This window comes from Equus asinus, chromosome 14 (assembly GCF_041296235.1).
Source record: "Equus asinus isolate D_3611 breed Donkey chromosome 14, EquAss-T2T_v2, whole genome shotgun sequence".
Classification (NCBI taxonomy): Eukaryota; Metazoa; Chordata; class Mammalia; order Perissodactyla; family Equidae; genus Equus; species Equus asinus.
Genome location: NC_091803.1, coordinates 12503172 through 12526350, shown reverse-complemented (window position 1 = coordinate 12526350; position 23179 = coordinate 12503172). Strand labels below are relative to the sequence as shown.

Genomic DNA, 23179 nt, shown 5'->3' with positions numbered 1-23179 from the left:
TGCCTCAGACCAGTTTTGCCTTTAGATATAACTAAAGCAAAAGTAACCTGGAAAAGGGATGTCCAAAAATGGTGATTTTTTAAAAAAATAGTTAATACTTAAAGGACTAATAATCTATTTGCTATTCCGAAGAAATGATACAATCACATGGAAATCCCTTTCCGTTACATTTTTCTGCTAGGGATAGAAAGGAAAAGAAAGAGATCATTCTATTTCTCAGCTTGAGACTGCCAACCAAGCCAACCTGCTGAAGACTTCCTTTCATCTTCCAAAACTATATTTTGTTTTTAAATGGATACCTCCAAGACCCATTCACGATAAAAACTCGAAAAATAGGAAGAGAGGGAAATTTCTTCAACTTCATAGGGAGCATCTACAAAAAATCCTACAGCTAACATCACCCTTAATGATGAAAGACTGGAGTGACCTCACCAAGATGGCCAAGTAGAAGACCCCAGCCTCCATCAACCCTCCAAGAACAACAACTAGACAGCTACCCACAAATGAAAATAGATCTAGGAGAGTTCATTAGTCCAATCAAGATGCTTCAGCAACACAGCGGAGCAAAAAAACCCTGAGAATAACTGTGCAAAATGGGTAAGGAGAATAGTTTCATTTTCCCGGAGTCATCTGATGCCCCAGGCCAGCACTGCTAGGGCCAAGAGGGCACTCAGCAGCCTGAGAAAGTTCTACTTGCTGGGAATAGGACAGCAGGTAAGTGATCAGTTTCCCCAGCCTTTCAGGGCACTGCGCAAATGACCTGCTTTGGTTTCACCACACCTAGAGAGTGGCATAGCTGACACGTCTTAAGACAGCTAGGAACAAACAAGGGCAGAGATTGCCAGTGACAGCAATGTGGTGGGAGTGACTATGCTTCTCTCTGGCCTATTCTGCAGAAGACTCCAGAAGCCTTTGCTGCTGAGGAAACCAACAGCCAGCATAGATGCTGCAGACACCCTGCAGATTTGGGCGCGGACAGCCCCACAGGTTTTCACATTCGCAGACTCCAGCTGCCTGAGTCCTGTCCTGTCCCACTCCTCTCCTACCAAAGATGCTTTAGCCAGTGCCACCAGTGACTCCCAGAGCCCTGGGATCCACACCAGCAGCCAGCCCCACTCTCCATGCCAAGGCGTGTGCATGACAATAGCCCAGGCCTCCATAGCTGTTCAGGTGCCTGGAGCCCGTCTTGACTCCTGTCAGTGGACTGCACTGCCATGTGTGCCCACAGCTAACCCCTGCAGCCGCACACCTGCACACTGCCAGCCTCAACTCCAGTCACCAGTCCCCAAGGCAGTACATGTGCCTGCAGTCAGCTCCCCCAGACGAGCGTGCACATACCACCAACTCTGGCAACCACTGCCGCCTCTCAGTCCCTTGCTGCTGGAGCAAGAGGTGCTGCTGAAGACCTCAACAGCCTTTGAAGCCACTCTGGAACCTTCATAGCTCTTGCTGCCAAGGATAATGCAGTTGAGGATATTGTGAACCCCCGCTGCCTGAGCCAGCCATGGCTGCCTGAACATGGAGCCACCACACACCCCCATTCTTGGCACCAAGCACCAACAGAGTGACAACCACAACACACTACAGTGTACCCCAAACCACAAGTGAAGGTCTTTGCTTACTAAAATTAGTTCATAAAGTCTGGAAGAGGTAACTGCTTCTTCAAATGCACAGACACCATTGCAAGTCTGCAGGGATCACAAAGATTCAGGGAAAAGTAACACCACAAAGAACACAATCAACTTCCAGTAACTGACCCCAAAGAAATGGAGACCCAAAATTGCATGACAAAGAATTTGAAATAATTGTTCTAAGGAAGCTCAGAGAGCTACAAGACAACATATATAAACCAGCTTAACAAAATCAGAAAAAAATTACCCAAAAAAATGACAAGTTCAACAAAGATATAAAACATAAAAAAGAACCAAAAAAAAAAGAAATTTTATAGCTGAAGAATACAAAGACTAAACTAAGAAATGCAATAAGAGCTACAAAAGAACCCCCACAAGGGTATCAGTGGATTTCTCAGCAGAAACCGTGAAAGTCAGGAGAGAATAAAATGATGTATTCAGAGCACTGAAAGAAAAAATCCGGCAACCAACAATACTCTACCTGGAAAAGTGACCCTTCAAAAATGTGGGAGCGATAAAGGCATTTCCAGACAAACAAAAGCAGAAAGAGTTCATCACCACCAGACCTGTCTCAGAAGAAACACTAAAGGGAGTTCTTCAAGCTAAAAAGAAAGGACCTTAACTAGTAACGTGAAAGCATAAAGCTCACTGGTAGATACAAATATATGGTCAAATTCAGAACACAGTAATATTGTAATGGTGGTGTGCAAATCACTTAGAACTCTAGGGCAAATGTTAACAGAGAAGAATTAAAGATAACTATAGCTAAAGTAATTTGTTAATGGATGCATAATATAAAAAGACGTAAATGGTGACATCAAAAACATAAAATGTCAGGGGGAGTAAAAGCACTGAATTTCTGAGTAAGAACAAAGTTAGATTGTTATCAGCCTAAATTAGACTGTTAAATCTTTAAGGCGTTTTATGGAAGCCTCATGGTAAACACGAAGTAAAAACCTATCGTAGCTATGGCATGGGTAAAGAGAAAGGAACCAAAGCATACCACTATGGAAAAGCATCAACTCAGAAAGGAAAAAGGGAAGAAGAGAGAAAGAAGGAACAGAGGATCTGCAAAGCACCCAGATTAACAAAATGTCGATAATGAGTCCTTTCAATCAATGACTACTTTAAATGTAAATGGACAGATGAATGGATAAAGAAAATATGTGTGTATATATATATATATGTGTGCGTGTGTGCATATCTGTATATATAAATATGTGTGTATATATATGTCTATATACAGTGGAATATACAGTGAATATACAGTGGAATATTATTCAGGCTTAAAAAAAAAACACCCTTCCATTTGTGACAACATGGATAAACCTAGAGGACAACGTACTAAGAAAATTAAGTCATCAAAATGACACAGAAGGACCAATATCACACGGTCTCACTCATAGGTGGAGTCTAAAAACGAAAAGTCAAACTGATGGTAACAGAGAGTACAATGATGGTTCAGAGGCTGGGGGTCAGGGAGAAGGGGAAGTATTGTTCAAAGGGTAAAAACATTTGGTTATCAGATAAGTCAGTTCTGGAGATCCAATGTACAGCATGGTGACTATAGTTAACAATACTGTACTGTATACTTTCAATTTGCTGAGAGAGTAGATCTTAAGTGTTCTTACCACACACACGAGAAAAGGTAACTATGAGAGGTGATGGATATGGTAATTCATTTGTGGTAATCGTTTCACAATGTATTCATATATCAAAACATCATACTGTACATCTTAAACGTATACATTTTTTATTTGTCCAAAATAAGTAAGTAAAAATTTTTAAATGGTGAATGAATAAGTTCTTCCTCCCAATATAATGAGAAAGGGAAAATATCCACTCTCACTATTTTTATTCAACATTATACTGGAAGTCCTAGTTGGTGAAGTAAGGCAAGAAAAAGACAGAAAAGGCATATAGATTCAAAAGAAAAAATAGAAGTGTCCCAATTTTTGGATGGCATAATTTCAATGTAGAAAATCTCAAGGAACATAAAAAGAAAACCTTCTATAACTCCTAAATCAGCTTAGCAAGGTTGTAGGATGCAAGATCAACACACAAAAATCAACCACATTTCTATATAATAACAATGGATTTGTGAAAATACATTAAAAACATAATACCATTAACAATCACTCCAAAGAAAATGAAATACTTTACATGTAAATTTAACAAATCACGTATGGAATCTCTACGTTGAGAACTACAAAATGTTGATGAAAGGAATCAAAGGAAATCTAAATAAATGGAGAGGCATACTGTGTTCATGGATTGAAAGTCTTAACCTAGTAAAGATACGGATTTTCCCAAAATTGATCTTTAGATATTATGAAAACCTCAGCAATTTTTTTGTAAACATAGATAAGCTTATTCTAAATTTGTATGGAAAAGCAAATGACCTAGGATAGCTAACACAATTCTGAAAAAAAATAAATGACAAGAAGCATTCTACATGATGTTAAGATTTACTCTACAGGTACAGTAATCAATACTGTGTGGTACTGGTGGAGGGATAAACCTATAGATCATTGAACAGAACAGAGAATGGGAAATAGATACACACAAATAGGTCCAACCGATTCTTGACAGGGGTGCAAAAGCTATTCAATGGAGGAAAGATAGACTTTCCACAAATGGTGCTGGAGCAATTAGACATCCATAGGCAAAAAAATGAACCTTGACCTAAACTTCACACCTTACACAAAAATTGACACAAAATGGATTAAGGACTTAAAGGTAAAACATCAAATTATATAATGTTTGGGGAAAAAATAGGAGAAAATCTTTGGGACCTAGGGCTAGGTGAAGTTTCCAGACTTGACACCAAAGTCACAACACATAAAAGGAAAAATTAATAAATTGGCCTCATCAGAAAAAACTGTTAGCCCTGCGAAAGACCTGAGAATAGGAAAATACAAGCTACACACTGTGACAATAAAAGAGAAGTAAGAGGGAGCCTTGTGGTGATGGAACAGTTCTGTACCTTGATTGTGGTGGTTGTTACAAAAATCTACATACATGATAAATTTTCATAGAGCAACACATACACACACAAATGAGCGCACAGAAAACTGATGAAACCTGAATAAGCTCAGTGGATAGTACCAATGTCAATTTCCTGCTTTGATACTGTGCTATAGCCATGCAAGTTATTACCAATGGGGAAAGCAGGATGAAGGGCACATGACATGGCACCTCCCCTTTTCCTGTGAACCTATAATTATTTCTAAATAAAAATGTAATAAATCAAATTTTAAATTAAAAGAAATTAATGCCTACCCGCCGGTTTGTGAAGACAGAATAACATTCTTTCACTAGTACACTTTTGATCATGTCTGGATCTGTGATAGCCAACACAGGCCGTCTACCATCATAAACCCTGTTGGGAAAACAGAGCTGAATAAATTTAATAAGCCAGATTCTAGAGCTGGAGCCACACCTGGGAGTCCAGACTTTCATCCTTATGTCACATAATCCATAACCCTAGAGATCATGCTTGGAAATAATATTAGAATATTTGCTAAGTCTAAGTGGTGTGTACATGGGTATTTCCTGTACAATTCCCCATAATCTTTTCCACATTTAAAATATTTCATTATAAAAATAAAGGCAGGTTAGTAAATAATTGAAGGCAATTTAAATTTTCTAGAACAAAACAATGATTAATTAAGGAAAGTCCACCCACTCAGTCATGAAAAATTATAATTTTGAAGATGTATCAAAAACATGACAAATGCATATGACATATAATTAGATGAAAATTGTAGATTTGCTGATCACAAATATGTAAAAAGCTGTCTACAAATGTAAAAAGATTTGGAATGCTCAAAAAGCAATAGTAGGATTATGAATGATTTCATTCTCCTATTTCTAAAATTGCTAAAAGAGGCTCTGGACTGAGACTGTCTTACACACGGTGAGGCCATCATCGTAACAACAAGTCTATCCAATGGAAGTTTCCAGAATACTCACCCCCACATTTTTCCATACTTTTTAAAACATTTCCTGTCGAAATTCCAAATACCCTGCAGGGAGAAACAAAATTAGATTGTTAATCGAAATGTATTGAACCATACCTATAATTGGAACAAAAATGACACAAATCCCATGAAATCAGTCTTACTCTCTTTCATTGACAGGGAAGCTCTTATTGGAAAGGCGTCTTAGGGCAAAGGAGGGAAAACAGAGGAGCTATTTGACAAGGAGAATTTAATTTTGAATTTTCTCCAAGTATCATAGACACTAAATGACTTATCCATGTCTATGAATATTAAGTAACTCCTCTTAAGTGTTTCCACTGGTGCATGTGTTGTCTCTGAAATCAAATAACCCTCTGACTTATTACCTCAATGGACATGTGAGAAAACTGAAGATGAGGGAAAGCGAGAATGGCCTGCACACACTTTGACCCCCTATTAAGGAACCTTTTCATTTATCTCATGAGCCCTCTCTAGAACTCTAGCAGAATTAGGAAGTTTAAGACACCAGGGGCTTTTTTCAGACCAGCAGATTTAAATGTCTAAGCCATGTTTGTTGAGTGAAAAAGTGAGTGAGTGAATGAATCAATGACAAAGCGGACTTGCCTTCCAGTTTTCCAGTACAACGTGGATAGGATGGGAGAAGCCATCACTCCACAAAGGACAGAGGAAATTAAAACACTTGCTCTGAGATTTCAACTCTGTAACTTAAACAAAAAATCTCCCCCTCACTAAGTTTCACTTATGACGCTTTGACAATGCAAAGAAAGGTCCCAGAAATGTGGGTCTTGGGATGCATCTGCTAAGGAGTTAATCTGCAAAATGTAGAAAGGAAATTATTGCTTTTCTAGAGAAAAATATGTGAAAGTTCTTCAGCAGGACTTAGACACTGAAGGCCCCTGGTGGGAGAATTGGGATCTGAGAAGCAAGCCTCAGGTCTGCAGGAAAGGAAATCTGAGGCGGAGGGCAGCCTGCATGCATGGTTCTGCCTGCTGGCCTTCTGGACTTGAGCTTGGAACCTTCCATCCAGTGGCCAGGCCCTGGGAGAGGCATCACAGCTGGATGAACCACAAAGGCTCCACCAAAGCTCAGAGTCCAGGCATCACCTACTATAATCCGTTCACTTATATTAAATTTTTAATAATGCTGTCAAATCATCTCCCTTCTAGTGGTTTTATATAAGTGAGTCTGCATTTGTTTAAAAAAAAAAACCATACAACTCAATAAGTAGTTAAAAATTTAATGTCAATACACAAGCACCACCTTGTCTCAGTTATATCCACTCTCTATTCAGACTTATCCATAGGGAGCCTCCTTTGAAGGAAGAGACGTGAAGCAGGAAGCTCTTGTTCCATCTCCCAAATCCCAAAAGTTACCATGGGTAGCAAATGTGGAATAGAGCAGTGGGTATAACTGCAGGGTTTAGCAGTTCTTGAGAGAATTCAAGTATGTGCAAAACACCTGATGGTGAATACTGGCACTGACTAGTAAACTGAAGTTTTAAAACTACCCGGGAGGGCACCAACACCAGTGGCTTAATGGTTAAGTTCAGTGCACTCCACTGTGATCGCCTGGGTTTGGTTCCCGGGGGCAGAACTACACCACTCATCTGTCGGTGGCCATGCTGCAGTGGTGGCTCACATACAAAAAGAGGAAGATTGACAACAGATGTTAGCTCAGGTCTAATCTTCCTCAGCAAAAATAAACCACCCAGGAGGAAGGAGAAGAAAAAAAGCTGCCCAGAGCTTATGCTCAAACAGGGGAGTCTGACTCTAGTGTACACAGCTGAATGAGCTACTGGGAACTCCCTTCATTCTTTTCTCCTAATACTCAGTACAATTGTGCCTTCCTAGGAATCTGCATCTGGAAGAAAGAACACCCTCTTCACAATGCTCACAAGTTGGAACATCAAGTCCTGTGCTGAATAAGCCAGAGAACTGGGCTGTCGTACTGAGGCAAAACATGAGACTCCTGACAGCTGACAATAGATCCCTGGGGTAAACCTGGCCATGTGCCGGGTGGGGCCTATGATGCCATTAGTGGGATGTGTGAGGCCTCAGAACTTCCTGCTGAAGAGGAGCAGTTTTACTAGGAAACTAAGCTGGAATTTGCAGCCATAAAAAGCAAAGAGGGACTTCAAACAACACTCACCTTACGGTAGGACAGAACATTTCCAAAAAAAGGCAGAGGTGTTGGCCCAGGAATCCCCAGCTTCTTAAAAAGTCCATGTGTAGAGGTCCCATATCTATAAGGTGAAAGAGAAAGCCAGGTCACAGGGATTGTGGAGTAGGTGCTGCGGCTGGCCCGTCCCTGACTCAGAACTGGAACGGTCAAGAAAGGGAGTTAACATGTAGGAGATAAATAATAACAGCAACTCCAATGGCAGTGATTACATTCACTCCTCCTCTCCTTTCCCTCCTCCACTGTGAGACCCGAAAAATGGAATGATGAGTAGCTAAAAGCAGCTGAAGTCTCCATGGTCCCATCCTACAATGAACACGTGACAAATGTTTCCAAATTAGAGTGCTCCTGAGAGGTTCAGGCTGGAATCCTTCCAGGGAATTCATTCATGTCCATTTAGTAAATTGACTTTCCCATGACTTGGAGAATCTCATTCTAGGTAGAAAGGGGAAAAAATTTTTCTGCTCTGATGGGATTTTCCATAACTGCATCTACTCAATACCATAAGAGTTACCGAGACCCCACTGTGACATTGTTCTTACAGTTTGCTCGAAGACTTTTATGCTTTTCCTTCCCCTATGTACTGGCCCTAGTTTAGGGTTTGGTCCTTCTTAAATCTATCTTCAGACGGGCCTTGGAGCAGCCAGGGTTCTTGTTTCAATAGAATGAAGACTGTGTTCAACGCTTCCATTGGCCTCATAGAAATGTGAGCATCTTTCAGTCTCGCCCAAGACTCTGTTGTCAGGCAATGTGGTTGATTTGAGCTAAAGACAAGGGTGACTGACTCATATGTTTCCTGAATGATACTGTATAAAGGGACCAAGACTAAAGAATCCACTCCCGGACTATTCTTCCTCTCGTGGCATCTGATTCCCCACCTGTGGCACTCACCGGCCACGTACACAATTTTTTTTTCAAAATGGTCAGTCATGAAGCAGTTACTTTACTGTCTCTGTGCATCAAACATCTCAGAAACCCATCAGGGTGGGTGCTCCCTATGGCAGGGCTGCTTGCAACTCATCTTCCATGTGTCATGTACGGGATCTCACAACTAGGGCTTCTGGATCCTTGCAAGTCTTCCCACCCCAGGGTTACTGAGAGGTGGCAGAGGGGACGAACAAAAGAGGCTGAGGGAAGAGGCAGCCAAAAACCATTTTAACCATGAAGCTGCTAGGCTTACAAGGCTAACACTATAGAGGTAAATTAGGAAAGTATGGCTCAAAAGTATGGTATCTAGAATCAGTTCAACATGCCCTACAACAGATTTCAGCTAAAAGATTGAAGGCCTTCCCAACTTCAGGTACCTTCCTGTTGATAGGACAACGTGCCCTATGCAACATACAATGGGTAACCATAAAATGTCCCGGAGAGTTGAATTAATACCTTGTCTCCTCTTCTTTGGAAGTTAGCCTTTAAGGCAGTACAAGTTCCAAATATTCTGTATAAATCCAGAAAATCTTATGTGATAAAATAAACCCCCAAAATTGCAGGAAAGGACCTTTGTTTGAAGGACCCTGCAGAGGCACGTCAACTAGGCCCAGCTGAGCATTTGGATCCTTCGTCCAGAACAGTTGGTAGAAGCATGTGCACCAACTGCCAAAACAGGGGTGGCCTGAGTTAGGCCCACCCCAGGTCCTTCCTTTGTCATCACAACCATGGCAAATCAATTAACCAATTTCTGCTTCTGAACTTTCAGTGTGTTACATGAGAAAGCGAGGACAACCAGTTGAGTGAGTGTGTCAGCAGTATTGGTCCCAAGAAAAGATCTCGGCTGGCGTCTAAACTCTCATGGTTCCAAATCATGGCAGAGGGTGGGCTGGTGAATTCTTAGGTTTCTTTCCAGCTTCCCTCTCTTTGGTAGAGTAATTAGGCTTGTGGTACAAATGAAGGGCTCACAATAAAGCCAATCATTTTTATTACATTCACACTGCGTTGGCATAAGGAGGGCGGTGTCTACAGCAACTGATTCTTGGCTGCACCATTGTCTCTAAGGTACACTGTTGTTTGTCCAGTGGTGACAATATCTAGTGACAGTCCTACTGCCAGGCAGACCACACACAGAGTGACTTACATGGTGTCCTTATCTCCATGCTTCAAGCAGATGAGATGCTAACTCTGCTCCTGTGAGGGCCCACCTGTGGGACCAGGTCTGAGGAGAATCTCTGTTCTGAGGGGTGAGGAATATTCTCCCACTTCCTCCTGACTCCTACCTGGATGACTCTCATATCTTCACTGGCTCATAGTCCCACTTACTCACCTGCACTGAGAGATTAAACGAACCTGCTCAACAGGGGTGTTTAAAAATATGTATACATGGGGCCGGCCCACTGGTGTAGTGGTTAAGTTCATGCACTCCACTTCTGTGCCCCAGAGCTTGCTGGTTCTGATCTCAGGGATGGAGCTATGCACCGCTTATCAAGCCAGGCTGTGGCAGGTGTCCCACATATAAAATAGAGGAAGACAGGCACAGATGTTAGCTCAGGGCCAATCTTCCTCAGAAAAAAAAGGAGGATTGGCAGCAGGGCAAATCTTCCCACCCGAAAAAAATATATACTGTCTGTATCATAGAAGTATATATTTGTACCCTAGATTCATACTCTTGGTTTATCCTACAAAGATGAGGTTATTTATGCACTTTTCTAGTCACAAATACTGAATCAATAGGCTTCTTTTGTCTCTCAGAAAGTATATGCTGGAAATAGTCTCATCTAAATAAAACATCTAGAATTGGAGCTGGCCTAGTGGCATGTTCCGCTTCGGCAGCCCAAGGTTTGCTGGTTTGGATCCTGGGTGCAGAGCTATGCACCACTTGTCAAGCCATGCTGTGGCAGGTGTCCCACATATAAAGTGGAGGAAGATGGGCACAGATGTTAGCTCAGAGCCAGTCTTCCTCAGCAAAAAGAGGAGGATTGGTGGAAGATGTTAGCTCAGGGCTGATCTGCCTCAAAAAAAAAATCTGCTATTAAATATAATTAAATTAAACCACATCAATTAACTTTAAAATGTCATCAGTCAGCAAATATGTTGCCAAAATACCCATAATTCCTAACATTTCTTTCAATGAATTAAACCCAGATTCTATTTCCGATGCTCACATCTGTGTCCATGGTTTCCTACTCTCAGAAAGTGAGATTGAGACAGAGGTCAAATGAGACAAGGAGGGCCCTTCCCTACTCACACGTCGAGAATAACTCCTCTCCCAACCTGCTCCATGATACCAGGAAACCCACCACTGAAATGGATTCTCTGCCGGATGGTTTTGATTCATCCTCCTGTACTGTAACTTAAAGGGGAAAAATATTTAAAATCCAAATTGGTTTTTCAGGCTCGTGCCTTTGCAGGCTGCCTGCAGATATCATACCAGAGGGAAAAGAAATCTCTATACTGATGCTAACCCTCCCAGAGAATGGAAGGAAAAAGTGAAAAAAAGAATACAAATTGAAGATTTCTGCCAGATCTCCTCTGCTCTAAAGATTCTCATTTAGGGATAAACAGTTCTGCATATTACACGATAGGGAAGTCGATTCTTAGAAGGGGATTCCCAGGGAAGGGGCACAGAAAAGAGGGAAGAGCTGAGTCTGAGGAGAAGGGCAGAGCAATCTCCAGCCCACCTGCAAAGTCTGAGTGCCCCAGGTGCCTTGTGTAAATGATCCCTAGTGGTGGGGGGGAAGAAAGCAGGAGCCACCTGAGTGACACAGGGGCCAGTCCTTCTACATGTCTCCTGCAGCTGATACAGAACCTGGAAGTCGAAGATAATGAGACAAAAACCCAAGCCACTTCCTCCTGCCTCTGGGATCCTCAGACCTTGGGAAGGGGGTGAGGACCCCAATTCCCAGGGGTCTGTTATTTTTAATCTGTCTCTGCTGAATTATGCTTGGTTAGTCCACATCCACACTGGTGGTCAATCAGAAGGTCATTCCAAGAAGCAAATAGTGTCACTAAAATCCGCTAAGCACAGAAATTGGGAGTGAGAGGGTTACTCCTTTGGCAGATCTGGATGAGATCAATAAGAACCCCTCGTGTGTTTGTGGCACCCAACATTAAGCAACTTCCCCTTCGTTAACTCTTTTAAGCTTCAAAACAGGTAAGGGAAAGGGGGGCTGATTAGCACTTGAAGTCCACGGTTACAAAGGACACAAGCCTGGACAGTTACTCACAGATAAATGAGCACTAGGCTGGTAGCCAGGAGAACCCAGGTTTCCATGGAAAAGGTTGGGATCAGGTCCATGGCCACTTTCCTGCTGAGATTCTCTCCTCTGATTTTCCTTTCAGCAGTCAGTGCCGCTGTTCCCAGGCCTGTGGGTACAGAGCTTCCCTTCCAATCAAGCAGTGAGTCACTGAGGCTGGAAGATTTATATGTTGGGAAGGGGGTGGGGCTGGAGCTGCAGCCAGTAGAAGGGCCAGCTGGGCTCCACCTGCAGGTGCCATCTCCACCCTGGCACAGCATCATGGGAACTCCCAGTTTGACATCCTTTGAGTTCCTGTTCTGTGAGAAATCAATAAACAACTCAATCAGTGTTATCAGTAAGCCCAAAGGTTATAGAAACTCAAGTAAAGCCAGTGGCCTTCGGTCTCTGACCTGCACTTGGCTCCATGGCTGCATGCACTCCAAAGTGTTTGAACTCCTTCAAACAAGCTAGATCTACAGATCTTACCCATGCAGTTTCCGCTGCCCAGAAATGCACCTGGACTCCCCAGAAGGCTCCTATTCATCCTTTAAAACCCAGCAGAGGCAGAACCCCCTCAGTTAGAGTCTTTCCTCACCAACCTCCTTGAACAGATATAACCACTTCTTCCTCTGGGCATCTTCTGTCCCCCCCAGTTCTATTATTGTCCTCTCTGCCCTCCAGCATCATTGTTGATTTTCACACTTAGTTCCCCTATTATACTGAGAGATTCTCAAGGGCACAGTCTGAGTATTAGTCGCTGTTATATTCTAACAGAGTGCCTTGTGCAGAGGGGACATCCAGAAAGATTATTGGAGTTGAGTTGGTAGAGATGGAAATGCTGGGCCCCCGCGTGTCCTTTTTCTGTGGCTCATTGGTGGCCACACTATCTTCCGGGATAGTTAATACAACAGGAGGGCCTGGCTATGCCTCGACCACCATCATTGCATGTTTAGGCTGATCCATCATATTCTATTTTCAAGAGGGCACCTGACGGAGAGGCAGGAAATGGACAAGGTGGTGATGGCTGTAGCACGTGGTATCAATTCATGCTGCTTCCTGTCCAGCCCCTCAGAGGGTCCTACAGTAGACAGCCAGTTAGACAGATCCTTCACCACAGAATGGCCCTCTCTCTCTCTGGAAAGATCAATGTCTAAGAACAATGGATGTGAAGGGAGTGAAGAGGAGAAAGCAGCTTGGATGGCCAAATGGACCCCAACCACTTTAGCCACCAAAGATGTCACCACGGGTAGCACACGTAGCACCCAGGACCACAAAAAGATGACATGAGCTTTTTCTCTGTGGCAAAGTGGTCAGAGCATATGGCTTCCTGCTTTTTGACCAGTGGGGGAATTTCTAATTGGTGATGAGGAGCTATAAGGAAAAAGCCTGTAGCAGTGGTCATTGACACCTGGAAGCCCCCCACCACACACCTGATGGGAAAGATCCAAGGGCTGAGCATCTGGAAATTGCACCAGCTCATCATTACCACTCTGACCCAGGCTCTGTGTCTGCTCGGCTTGAGAAACTGTGGGTTATATGGAAAATGAAACTCTAAACATGACAGAAACAGAGACATTTAACCAGTGCTTGTGTACTTCCTTCTCTCTTTCTGAATTTCAACCCTTCTGCTGAAAGTAACACTCTCCCCTCACCAACTCTTTCCAATTATCTGACCTGAAAGTCCCCAGGGCTGCGTGTCACCGGCCTGAGAAGGTGGACGCCTCATTAGTAAACTATCTCACTACCTCCTTTTATTTACTTGGGACTTTCTTGTGCAACCTTAAATTTATACCATGACACTTGGTCACCTTTGAGTTGCGGTTTACTCAAGGAAGCACCTGGCAAAATCCATAGCTGCCACTGGAAAGTATAATGCACGAATACATCTGCTCATTTGTGCATTGATCCCAGGACAAATGAGTGAATGTTATATGTAGGTATCCGGCAGGCTGTGGGCTAGAAGCCATACAGTCCACTTCTTCAGGAGCAGCATCCCAGTGGATGGAGACAGACACATAACTGTGCTCAGAACATGGATTACCTCTGGAATCTCTGGGATAATGGAGCGTTACAGAGAGGGAATTAAGGAGAGAAGTGGCTGCAAGCTGGAATACTAACAAAGGACAGACATAGGAAGCTGGAAAGAGAGCTCCAGGAAAAGGAAGGTAGAAAGTCCCAGGAATTCCGCTTTGTTTCTAGCCCCCAGCCCCTTTTTTTGCCTTCCCTGGGCAGTGGTAAATAGGGTCATGCTACTATCCCCGGTTTACAGATGTAGAAACTGAGGTTCAGTGACAGCAAGTGGCTTCCCAACAGCAGTTGATCACAACAGAGTATAAATAAGCTGATAGGAGGGGAGACTGAAAAGGCTGCTGCTGCTCTGAGACACCAACATTCAATGTTTGCCATTTCCTGGTAAGGGCCACTATGGGGACTAATGAGACCCAAGGCTGAAAGAGCAAAGTGGTGAAAATTATGGTTCTTGTCTCAGTGGAGACCCCCACAGCAGCTATCCCATGGGTCTTCCAGAACAAGAGTTCCACCTTGTCTCAGCAGGAACAAAGACAGATGCAAGTCAGGAAGGTCTAAGGGTGTTGTTGGGTAGGATCTCCCCTCAATGCTCACAACCAGACAAGTACGCAGAATACATCCAAATAAGGAAAGACTAGAGTGTCACCCAATAACTATTGACAACTTAATTCCCTCATCTAAACACAAAGCCTTTCTTATTTTTCTTGGAAACAAAACTTCGGTAGAAACTAATATGCATTCATCTTCCTCCAAAATGCATGCTCAGCTACAGTGATTTTGCAACTAACCCTAATATGACCCTCTGCTTGCCCTAGTTACCTCAGGGCCTGGTCCAGCTGGTGGGGGTCTATCCCAAGGGGGAGAGGCTAATCATTCCTTAGGACTAAAATGTAGCCAGCACCATGTGCTACCCAATGCAAATGGCCTTGCTCTGCAAGTGGAAATAATGGAAAACATTATCTTTTTGCCCCTTCATTTCATAGAATGGAACACCTAACGTGAAGAGACTCACATACTAACAGTTGAGGTGAATGTGTGAAGGAAAACACTGTGTGTCAGAAGAAAACCCCTCACACCCTGTGTCTCATCTATTCATTTATATACTAATGGACTCCACATGTACTTTCAAAGGTCAGTTCTAAAAGCTTAGGGTAAAAAAAATGACTAAGACCCAGACATTATTCAGGTTGAAGATAGAGACAAATTAATGGATAATTATAGTGTGGTTAAATTAAAGTAATTATACAGGTATGAGAAACACAGTGCCCTCATCAACAGAGAGTGGCTTATCTGCTTTCTCCGTCTCCTTAGCAATCGGTCAAAGTTGAATTTCAGATAACATTCAGGGAAGCATTAAGCTCAGATCTCAGCACAGTTGGGAGTTGTCAGCACTCTATGATGCAAGGAGCACCATCAGTCTCATATTCCTGAGCTTTTATATTCTTAGCCCCAGTGGCTCCTCTTGTGGGAAGCCTGTCTTGACTTCCACTGGTTGAGCGAATGGGGAGGCAGTGTTGCTCTAGAATGATTTCTACATTACATTCAAATTTCATAGGTCACGATCTGGAGTGTGCAAAAAAATGAAAACAAGATTGAGTATCTGTAACTCAGTTCTCAAGCCACCACTCTTCTCAGTAGGACAAACCGTGATCTTGTTGACTCGGGGTAACGAGGTGCCATCTATGTTCTGATGGCTGGGCCTCGTAGTTGGTGGAGGAGTGGTGAGGAAAGTGGCAGGTCCATGGACATTCTCTCTCGGCATTGGAGGAGGGGGCACCTCTCCCCAATGTCATTGCATGCTGGTTAGGCTCCACGGCTGCTGTGCTCAGGCCATAAACCAAGCCTGAATATAAAAGAGTCAGGATCCTTGACCTCATGAAGACACAAGGGAGAGGGATACTAAACAAACCACCACACAGATAAATACTGAGTTATAAATCACACACATGCTGTGAAGTAGCAGTAAATTGACACAGTTTGCCCTTCTTTCCTTAAACTATTTCCTCCTTTGAAAGATAAGAATACAAAAAATCATGAGGACTTGATGCATTGGAAGTGTGTGACCTTGGGCATGCCTGGGCTTGTTTCCTCATCTGTCTGTGAAGGAAATTGACAAATATGTCTTATCCTGGTTTCCAAAAAGAGAGTCTAAGGACAGGCATTTGTGCTACTATTTTATTTGTAAATATGATCCCAAGTGGGCAGAGTGAAGGAAAATTGGAATAAAGCATGAGAAAGAAGGAGAACCTATACAAGGGTTCCTTATCAACCTGGCCAACATTTGATATCAAAAGCAAGCAATTCTTTCTAGGACAGTCCATCCAAGGAAAGGAAGGGGAAAGAAAGTATCCACTCATTTGATTTCCCATTGGTCAAATGTTTTTCCCCTGGAGCACTAACTTTCCAAAACTTTTGTATTACAGGATTTAGTAAGTTGGAAGTCACTGTCAGGCTACACCTACACAAATTAAGGTGGCATCCACGCCAAGGTTGTCCCTGCTATAGTGGCTGAAACTGAACAAGTGGCCAAAGAGTAGGTGAGGTAAATTAGTTTTTAATACTATATAACAAATTATCCCAAAATGTAACAACTTAAAACAACAAACATTTATTATGTCACAGTTTCTTGGGCTAGGAATCCATGTGTGGCTTAGCTGGGTACCTCTGGCTCAAGCTCTCTCATGAGGTTACAAGTTCTGCTGTCCAGCTGGGCTGCAGTCCCATCAAAAGTGTTGACTGGGGAAGGATCCACTTTCAAGTCCACTTAGTTGGTCACTAGCAGGACTCCGTTATAGAATGAGCTGGGCATGATGTGTTCTTCAATTCTCTGGATTGATTTTATGTGACATACCAGATTATCTTGGCTTCACCTCTGTGGTCACAGCCTCTAAGATTGCTGTAAATGGTCCCTGCCTCCTGGTAGCTATGTCCTGTGTAATCTCCTCTCCTTGCTGTGGTCTGGATCAAGTGCTTTGAATGACTAGAATATAGCAGAAGAGATGGGATGCCATGTCTGAGATTAGGTTTAAAAAGACTGTGGATTCTTTCCTGGCCATCCTCTCTCACTCTCTCTGAGGGAAGCCAGCTTCCATATTGTGAGCTGCCTTATGGAAAGGCCCAGGTGGAAGGAGAACCAAAGGAGGCAGCTGGCCAACAGTTTGGATCCTGGGTGTCAAGCCATGCTGTGGTAGGCATCCCACATATAAAGCAGAGGAAGATGGGCACAGATGTTAGCTCAGGGACAGTCTTCCTTAGCAAAAAAGAGGAGGATTGGCAGCAGATGTTAGCTCAGGGCTAATCTTCCTGAAAAAAAAAAAAAACTAAAGAAATTAGTAGCAAACCAAATGCAACAGTGATGACACACCACAGCCACGGTGGATTTGATCTTGGGACTCAAGGGCAGTTAACAGAGGAAAAATATAAATATCAGTTATCAAGTTAACCAATTTTAAAAAGTAGTCATATCATCTCAATAGTTTTAGAAAAGCATTTGATAATATTTAACTCCTAATTATGATATTAAAAAAACCTTAAACTACTAATAGCAGGTAATTTCCTTAATCTGATTGAACTATCTACCAGAAAACCTAAGAAAACCTAAATCTCCATAGTATAAAAGCATTTGCCTCTTCTACCTCCACTTTAATCCTTAACCATGTGCACATATAATGCATTGGCATCTCAGAATAATGTCTTTTAAATAAAGAAAATCCCATCAGTTAACTTTTGCTGTAAATGGAAAGAATGTTACTACCTGTTTTGTCAGGAATCTACCTGTGGCTTCCAGGGTGAACAGTTCGAAAACCATTTAAAAAATTAAATATTTTTCTCCCTTGTGAGGCAGCTTGAACTGACCAGCAAGAGGCAGTGTGGAAAGGACAGGACCAATGGTTCATTCAACAGAGATCACCTAGGTTCAGAAGCTGGAGTTCTTGATCACTGGTTAGAACACAGGCTGCTCTGACAAGCAGATGGAAATAATGAAACATCTCTCCAGAAAATAAACAAACACTCATCATTTTCACATATCACTTCCAAGGGGTTTCCAAGGAGACATATCACCATGGTGCCTGCCAATCCCAGTGACTTTTTCAGGGTCCCTGCCCAGCCAAGTTCAGCACACTCCTGAACTCCAGCACAAGACGTCCTGTTATGACCAGTCACATGGTGGTGCACAAGGCCATGGGCCCTCTCTATCTGTCTGAATTGGGTCTTCACTGTCCTGGTGCTATCAAGCACCATGGGAGCAAAGTGTAAACAAGACCATCACGAAAGGTGCTTACGCAGAGGAGCCAGGTGTGGTGCTCCACAGGGAGCAGACACCTCCAAGGGCATCAAGAGCTTTGGGAAGGCAGAGATAAGTGAGAGGTAGAGCTGCCTGGGCTGGAGGGGCGGGGATTTGGGGGTGAGGGTTGAGCTTCCCAGAGAAGGTGACACTCTGCTTGCACTACCATGGTTACAGGAGTGTTTGGCCAGAAGAAGACAAGTGAGAACGGCCTAGCTTACTGTCTTTATCACTGTTGAGTATGTCTGTCATTTCTTGGTTGCAAAGACAGTGTCTAAATCGAGCCAACTGTTTTTAGTGCTAATAGAAAGTAATCAGATCATAGGCCAAGCTAGGGATCCTCTGCTCCTAAGGCCAAGGCTCGGCCCTGGACGGGTCAGCAGGAGGATGGAGACTCGAAAGGGCCTCTGGAACAAGTCACTGGGCTTGGCAGGTACCAGATTGTCCTGTCTTGTACTTGTTAGGGTACATTTCCAGGATTTAAACAATTTATTGAAGTGAAATTCACATAACATAAAATTAACCATTTTAAAGTGAACAATTCAGTGTCATTTAGTACATTCACAATGTTGTTCAATCTCCATTTCTATCTAGTTCTAAAGCATTTCCATTCCACCAAAGAAAATCCCTTGCCCATTAAACAGTTTCTCCCCTCTCTCTCCTCTCCCAGCCCCTGGCATCCATGACTCTACATTCAGTCTTCTTAGATTTACCCATTCTAGATGCTTCATATAAATTGAACCATGTAATATGTGGCCTTTGTGTCTGGATTCCCTCATTTAGGATAATTTTTTTAAGGTTCATCTCTGTTGGAACATGTGTCAGTCCTTCACTCCTTGCATGGCGGAATAATATTCTATTGTATGTATGTACCACAGTTTCTCTATCTATTCATCCACTGATTTGCCCTGTTTCCACCTTTTTGATATCGAACCTGAAGTGAGTTCACTCACCCATTGCACAGAAAGCCAATCTCTGACACCGGGGGTAGTGGAAGAAAGCAGGAATTTTTATTATTGCACAGTGCTGGACAAGGAGAGAGGGCAGCTAATGGTGAAATCCCAAACTACCTGAAAAGCTAAAAGGAAGGGTTTTTATTTGGGGTTTTAGGTAGGGGAGGGGGAACATATGGCCTTGCTTGTCGGAGCTTTCCCACCAGCCTGTCTTTGGCCTTGGGATGACTTGCAGAGAGGAGGGAACCCATGATCTTGCTGGTCAGTGGCTTTCCCACCAGCCCGTATCTCTTTGTGGGGAGGAGTTAATGCATCCAGGTGCTTGTCCTTGGTGGTGTCTGTCTCCATGGAGAACAGTGGATTCTGGAGCCAGAAATCCAGAGAGTAAGCAGGGAATGAGTGTTTTGATTTTAACCCCGTATGTGCTGGCTTTAATGTAGGGAAACTGATATCAAGGTCGGTATCAACTCCCCCCTACCTTATGTTCATCCCTCAATCTTGAGGGATTTGGGGTGGCGACCGATCTAGCTACTTCCTGCTGAAATGGGGTGTAGGTTGCTTCATCTCATTGAACCAGTCTTTTAATAAGGTGGTGATGCAAGTGGGCTCCCAAAGTTAGGCCTGTATCAGGTAAGTAAGTAACCAGGTATTTGATAAGAAGTTTCTCTAGAGAAACAAAAAGAGAAAAACAAGGTTAATGGTTGGAACAAATTATAAACTGGTTTTTGAGGCCAGGAGGCAGCCAATCAAGATTCCTAGAAGTCAAGGTCAAAGCATCTTTGACAGTTTGAAATGCCTCTGATGGTGTCATTGGGCACTCAGGTAGTTTTTGGAGTGGCTTATGCAGCAGTAGACATGAATCTCTCTTAAGTTTATATTAGGTTCTCCAGCTTCAGTTTGCAAGGCTTTAGGAAAAATGGCAGATTTAGTTTTCAATGACTCCAAATGAAAATGATGGGGGAAAAAAAACCATCATTATGTTACTTTGTTAGTTTGGAGGTTTGTAGCCAGATATTTCAGGAGGCCAAAAGAATTCAGGATCTAGTTCAGTTAACAGATGTAACAAAAATTTTAAAGACAATTGACAAAACCAAATCTAATATCCACAAATGTGTACTATAGTTTCTATTGAACCATAATCTTTTTCTCTAAAATTATCCTTAATTTTACTAGACATAGCCAAGTTAAGACTAACTGGTTTGCAAAATAAGTCTAGTTTTAGTAAATTTGGCATAACTATTTACATAAGTACAGCAAGAATAGTAATTGATCATATAGGCTCTTTTAAATCTGCTTTGCTGGAACCTTATAAAGAATCTCAGGTTAAACTTTAAAGGCCTCTCCAGGCCAGGAAAGCCCAGTAAAGGACCTGTCATCAGATTCCATCTGCAGTACCTACATATTTGGGCGAATCCCTCTGTTTGTGAGGTTCCCCCAAATATTGAGGTTCCTTGTGCATGCCAGAGGGAGCAACATTCTTTGCTCAACCTTACCAGGTCACTGAACCCATAAGCAAGGTACCAGGCCAATATTTCCAAGTGGTTTTATTCCAGCATATCGACCTTTGTTCCTCAAAAGCTGTCTTGTTATATCCAAGCTCGTATTTTTTTTTCAAATATGATGCTCCAGTCAAAGCCTTGGTAATACAACCAGTGTTTCAAACTGTGTCCTGTTCTAAGAAGAACAGATTCTTATTGTACTTATGCAAACAACCATATTGCCGTGAGAATAAGAATACTTACTCATCAGGAGTTTTTACGTTTTGGAGGGCTCAGACAGGGAGAAAAAGATGAATGTCTCAATTTTTTTTTACATTTGCTATAAATCATAGTTCCTTAAGAGAATAGAGAAAAAAGTGGTTTTTGTTAACTGGAAAAAAATAAAAAATCAGGAATGTCTCAATCTAAGATGACACATATGCTGCAATGTTTAGGGGCAAAGTGTTATTCTGTAACTTACACCAAAATAAGTCAAAAGGTAAAATGGGTCCATGGATGTATAGAGGGGTGGAGACAGATGATAAAGCAAATAAAGCAAAATGCTAATTTTTCAGTCTAGGTGGTGGGTACATGGTTGTTACTAAACAATTTTTTCCATCTTGTTCACAATTTCTGTACTTAAGAATTGTCGTTATAAAATTTTGGAAGTGATAACTAGCAATATTTTTTAAGAGCTTAAATATCTTTCAAACTTTCCACCTCTCCTCACTCCCTATTCTCCCTGCCCTAGTCAGACCCTCATCATCTCTGACCTAGGCAACAACCACAGCCTCCCACAGACCTCACTACAGAGGGCCACCTTTGCCCATTTAATCAGGGCACCCTCAAATTTGACCACTCCCTCAGTCCAGTACTGCCTGTGTCTTCTACAGGTGACAGGTGACCACGCCCAGCTAGGCTCCCAGTGTGCCTCCTCAGACCCCATGCTGTGTCAGACTGGAGTCTTTGCAGGTCCCTGCACACCCCGAGCTCCACCCTGAGCTCCACACCTTTGCTCAGGCTGCTCTGCCTGCCTTATTCTCTCCCAAATGCCTCCTCATCTATAAGATTCCTTCAGAAACTTAAACATGGTAGATTGAACACGGGCATTTACCTCCGAAGCCACCTGAAGCCCCAGTAAAGTACACTAAAGGGCTTTCTTAAAAGGCATAAATCCACAGAGACAAAGACAACCAGAGAGGAGATAAAAGCCACCAAACGTTTGAATGCAACAAGTAGTTGTAGCCAAGAGTCATCAAAGCTCTTCATGCCAGACACTTTCTAAGCACTCTCCTCAGTCCTCAGAACAACCATATGCAGTGGGTACTCATTATTACCCTTCTTTTACAGGCAGAGAGAGGTAAGTCACTTGGGCAAAGTCACACAGCCACAGAGTAAGGATTTAAATCCAGACTCTGGCCTCAAAGTCTAGGCCCATGATCACCGTATGTCTTCCATGACAACACAGCAGAGCAGAGAAAGCTCAAGCTGAAGGCTGCAGCACTGGGGAGACCAGAAGCAAGCAGAGACAGGCTTCTGGGGCCCAGAAAGATTCAGGAACTGAATGTATCCAGTCTGTCTGAAAGAAGGTGTAAGTGAGGCTGACAACAGAGGGTTGTTAAAGTCTGTATAAGAAAGAGTTAGACTTCCAGATTCCCTCCTGTACTCTGTTGAATAGTGTTCCCTCCAAAATTCAAGTCCACCAGCAACCTCAGAACGTGGCCCTATTTGGAAACAGGGTCTTTGCAGATGTAATTAGTTAACATGAGGTCATATTGGAGTCTTTGGACCTTAACTGAATGACTGGTGCCCTTTTTTTTTTTTTTTTCATTTTATTTTTCTTATTGAGGTAACATTGCTTTATAACTTTACATAAATTTCAGGAGTACATCATTATATTTCAATTTCTGCGTAGATTAATCGTGTCCACCACTCAAAGACTAATTACCATCCGTCACCATACACATGTGCCCCTTTACCCCTTTTGCCCTCCTCCCTCCCCACTTTCCTTCCGGTAACCACCAATCTGTTTTCCTCATGTATGTGTTTCTTTGTCTATCTTCCACATATGAGTGAAATCATACAGTGTTTGTCTTTCTCTTTCTGACTTATTTCACTTAGCATAATACCCTCAAGGTTCATCCATGTTGTTGCAAATGGCAAGATTTTCACTTTTTATATGGATGAATAGTATTCCCTTGTATATATATGCCACATCTTCTTTACCCATTCATCCATTGATGAGCACTTAGGTTGTTTCTCAGTCTTGGCTATTGTGAATGACTACAATGAAACAGGAGTGCAAATATTTTTTCACATACACATTTTTGTGTTCTTTGGATAAATACCCCAAAGTGGAATCACTGGATCACATGATAGTTCTATTCTCAATTTTTTTAAGAATCTCCATACTGTTTTCCATAGTGGCTGCATCAGTTTGCACTCCCACCAGCAGTGTATGACAGTTCCCTTTT

The 23179-nt window shown here is 42.6% G+C and overlaps 1 protein-coding gene across 1 annotated transcript in view; it reads right to left on the bottom strand.

The window, feature by feature from the left end:
* LOC106832276 (cytochrome P450 3A12-like) overlaps positions 1 to 12142 on the bottom strand; it is a 32294-nt gene extending 20152 nt beyond the window's left edge. The window contains exons 1-4 of the mRNA XM_014842972.3: positions 11950 to 12142; positions 7763 to 7856; positions 5607 to 5659; positions 4914 to 5013 (exon numbers count right to left, since the gene is read on the bottom strand). Of these exons, the coding sequence (XP_014698458.1) occupies positions 4914 to 5013; positions 5607 to 5659; positions 7763 to 7856; positions 11950 to 12020 (318 nt within the window). The 5' untranslated portion in view covers positions 12021 to 12142. The remainder of the gene's footprint in view (positions 1 to 4913; positions 5014 to 5606; positions 5660 to 7762; positions 7857 to 11949) is intronic.
* Between the last annotated feature and the right edge of the window lie 11037 nt (positions 12143 to 23179).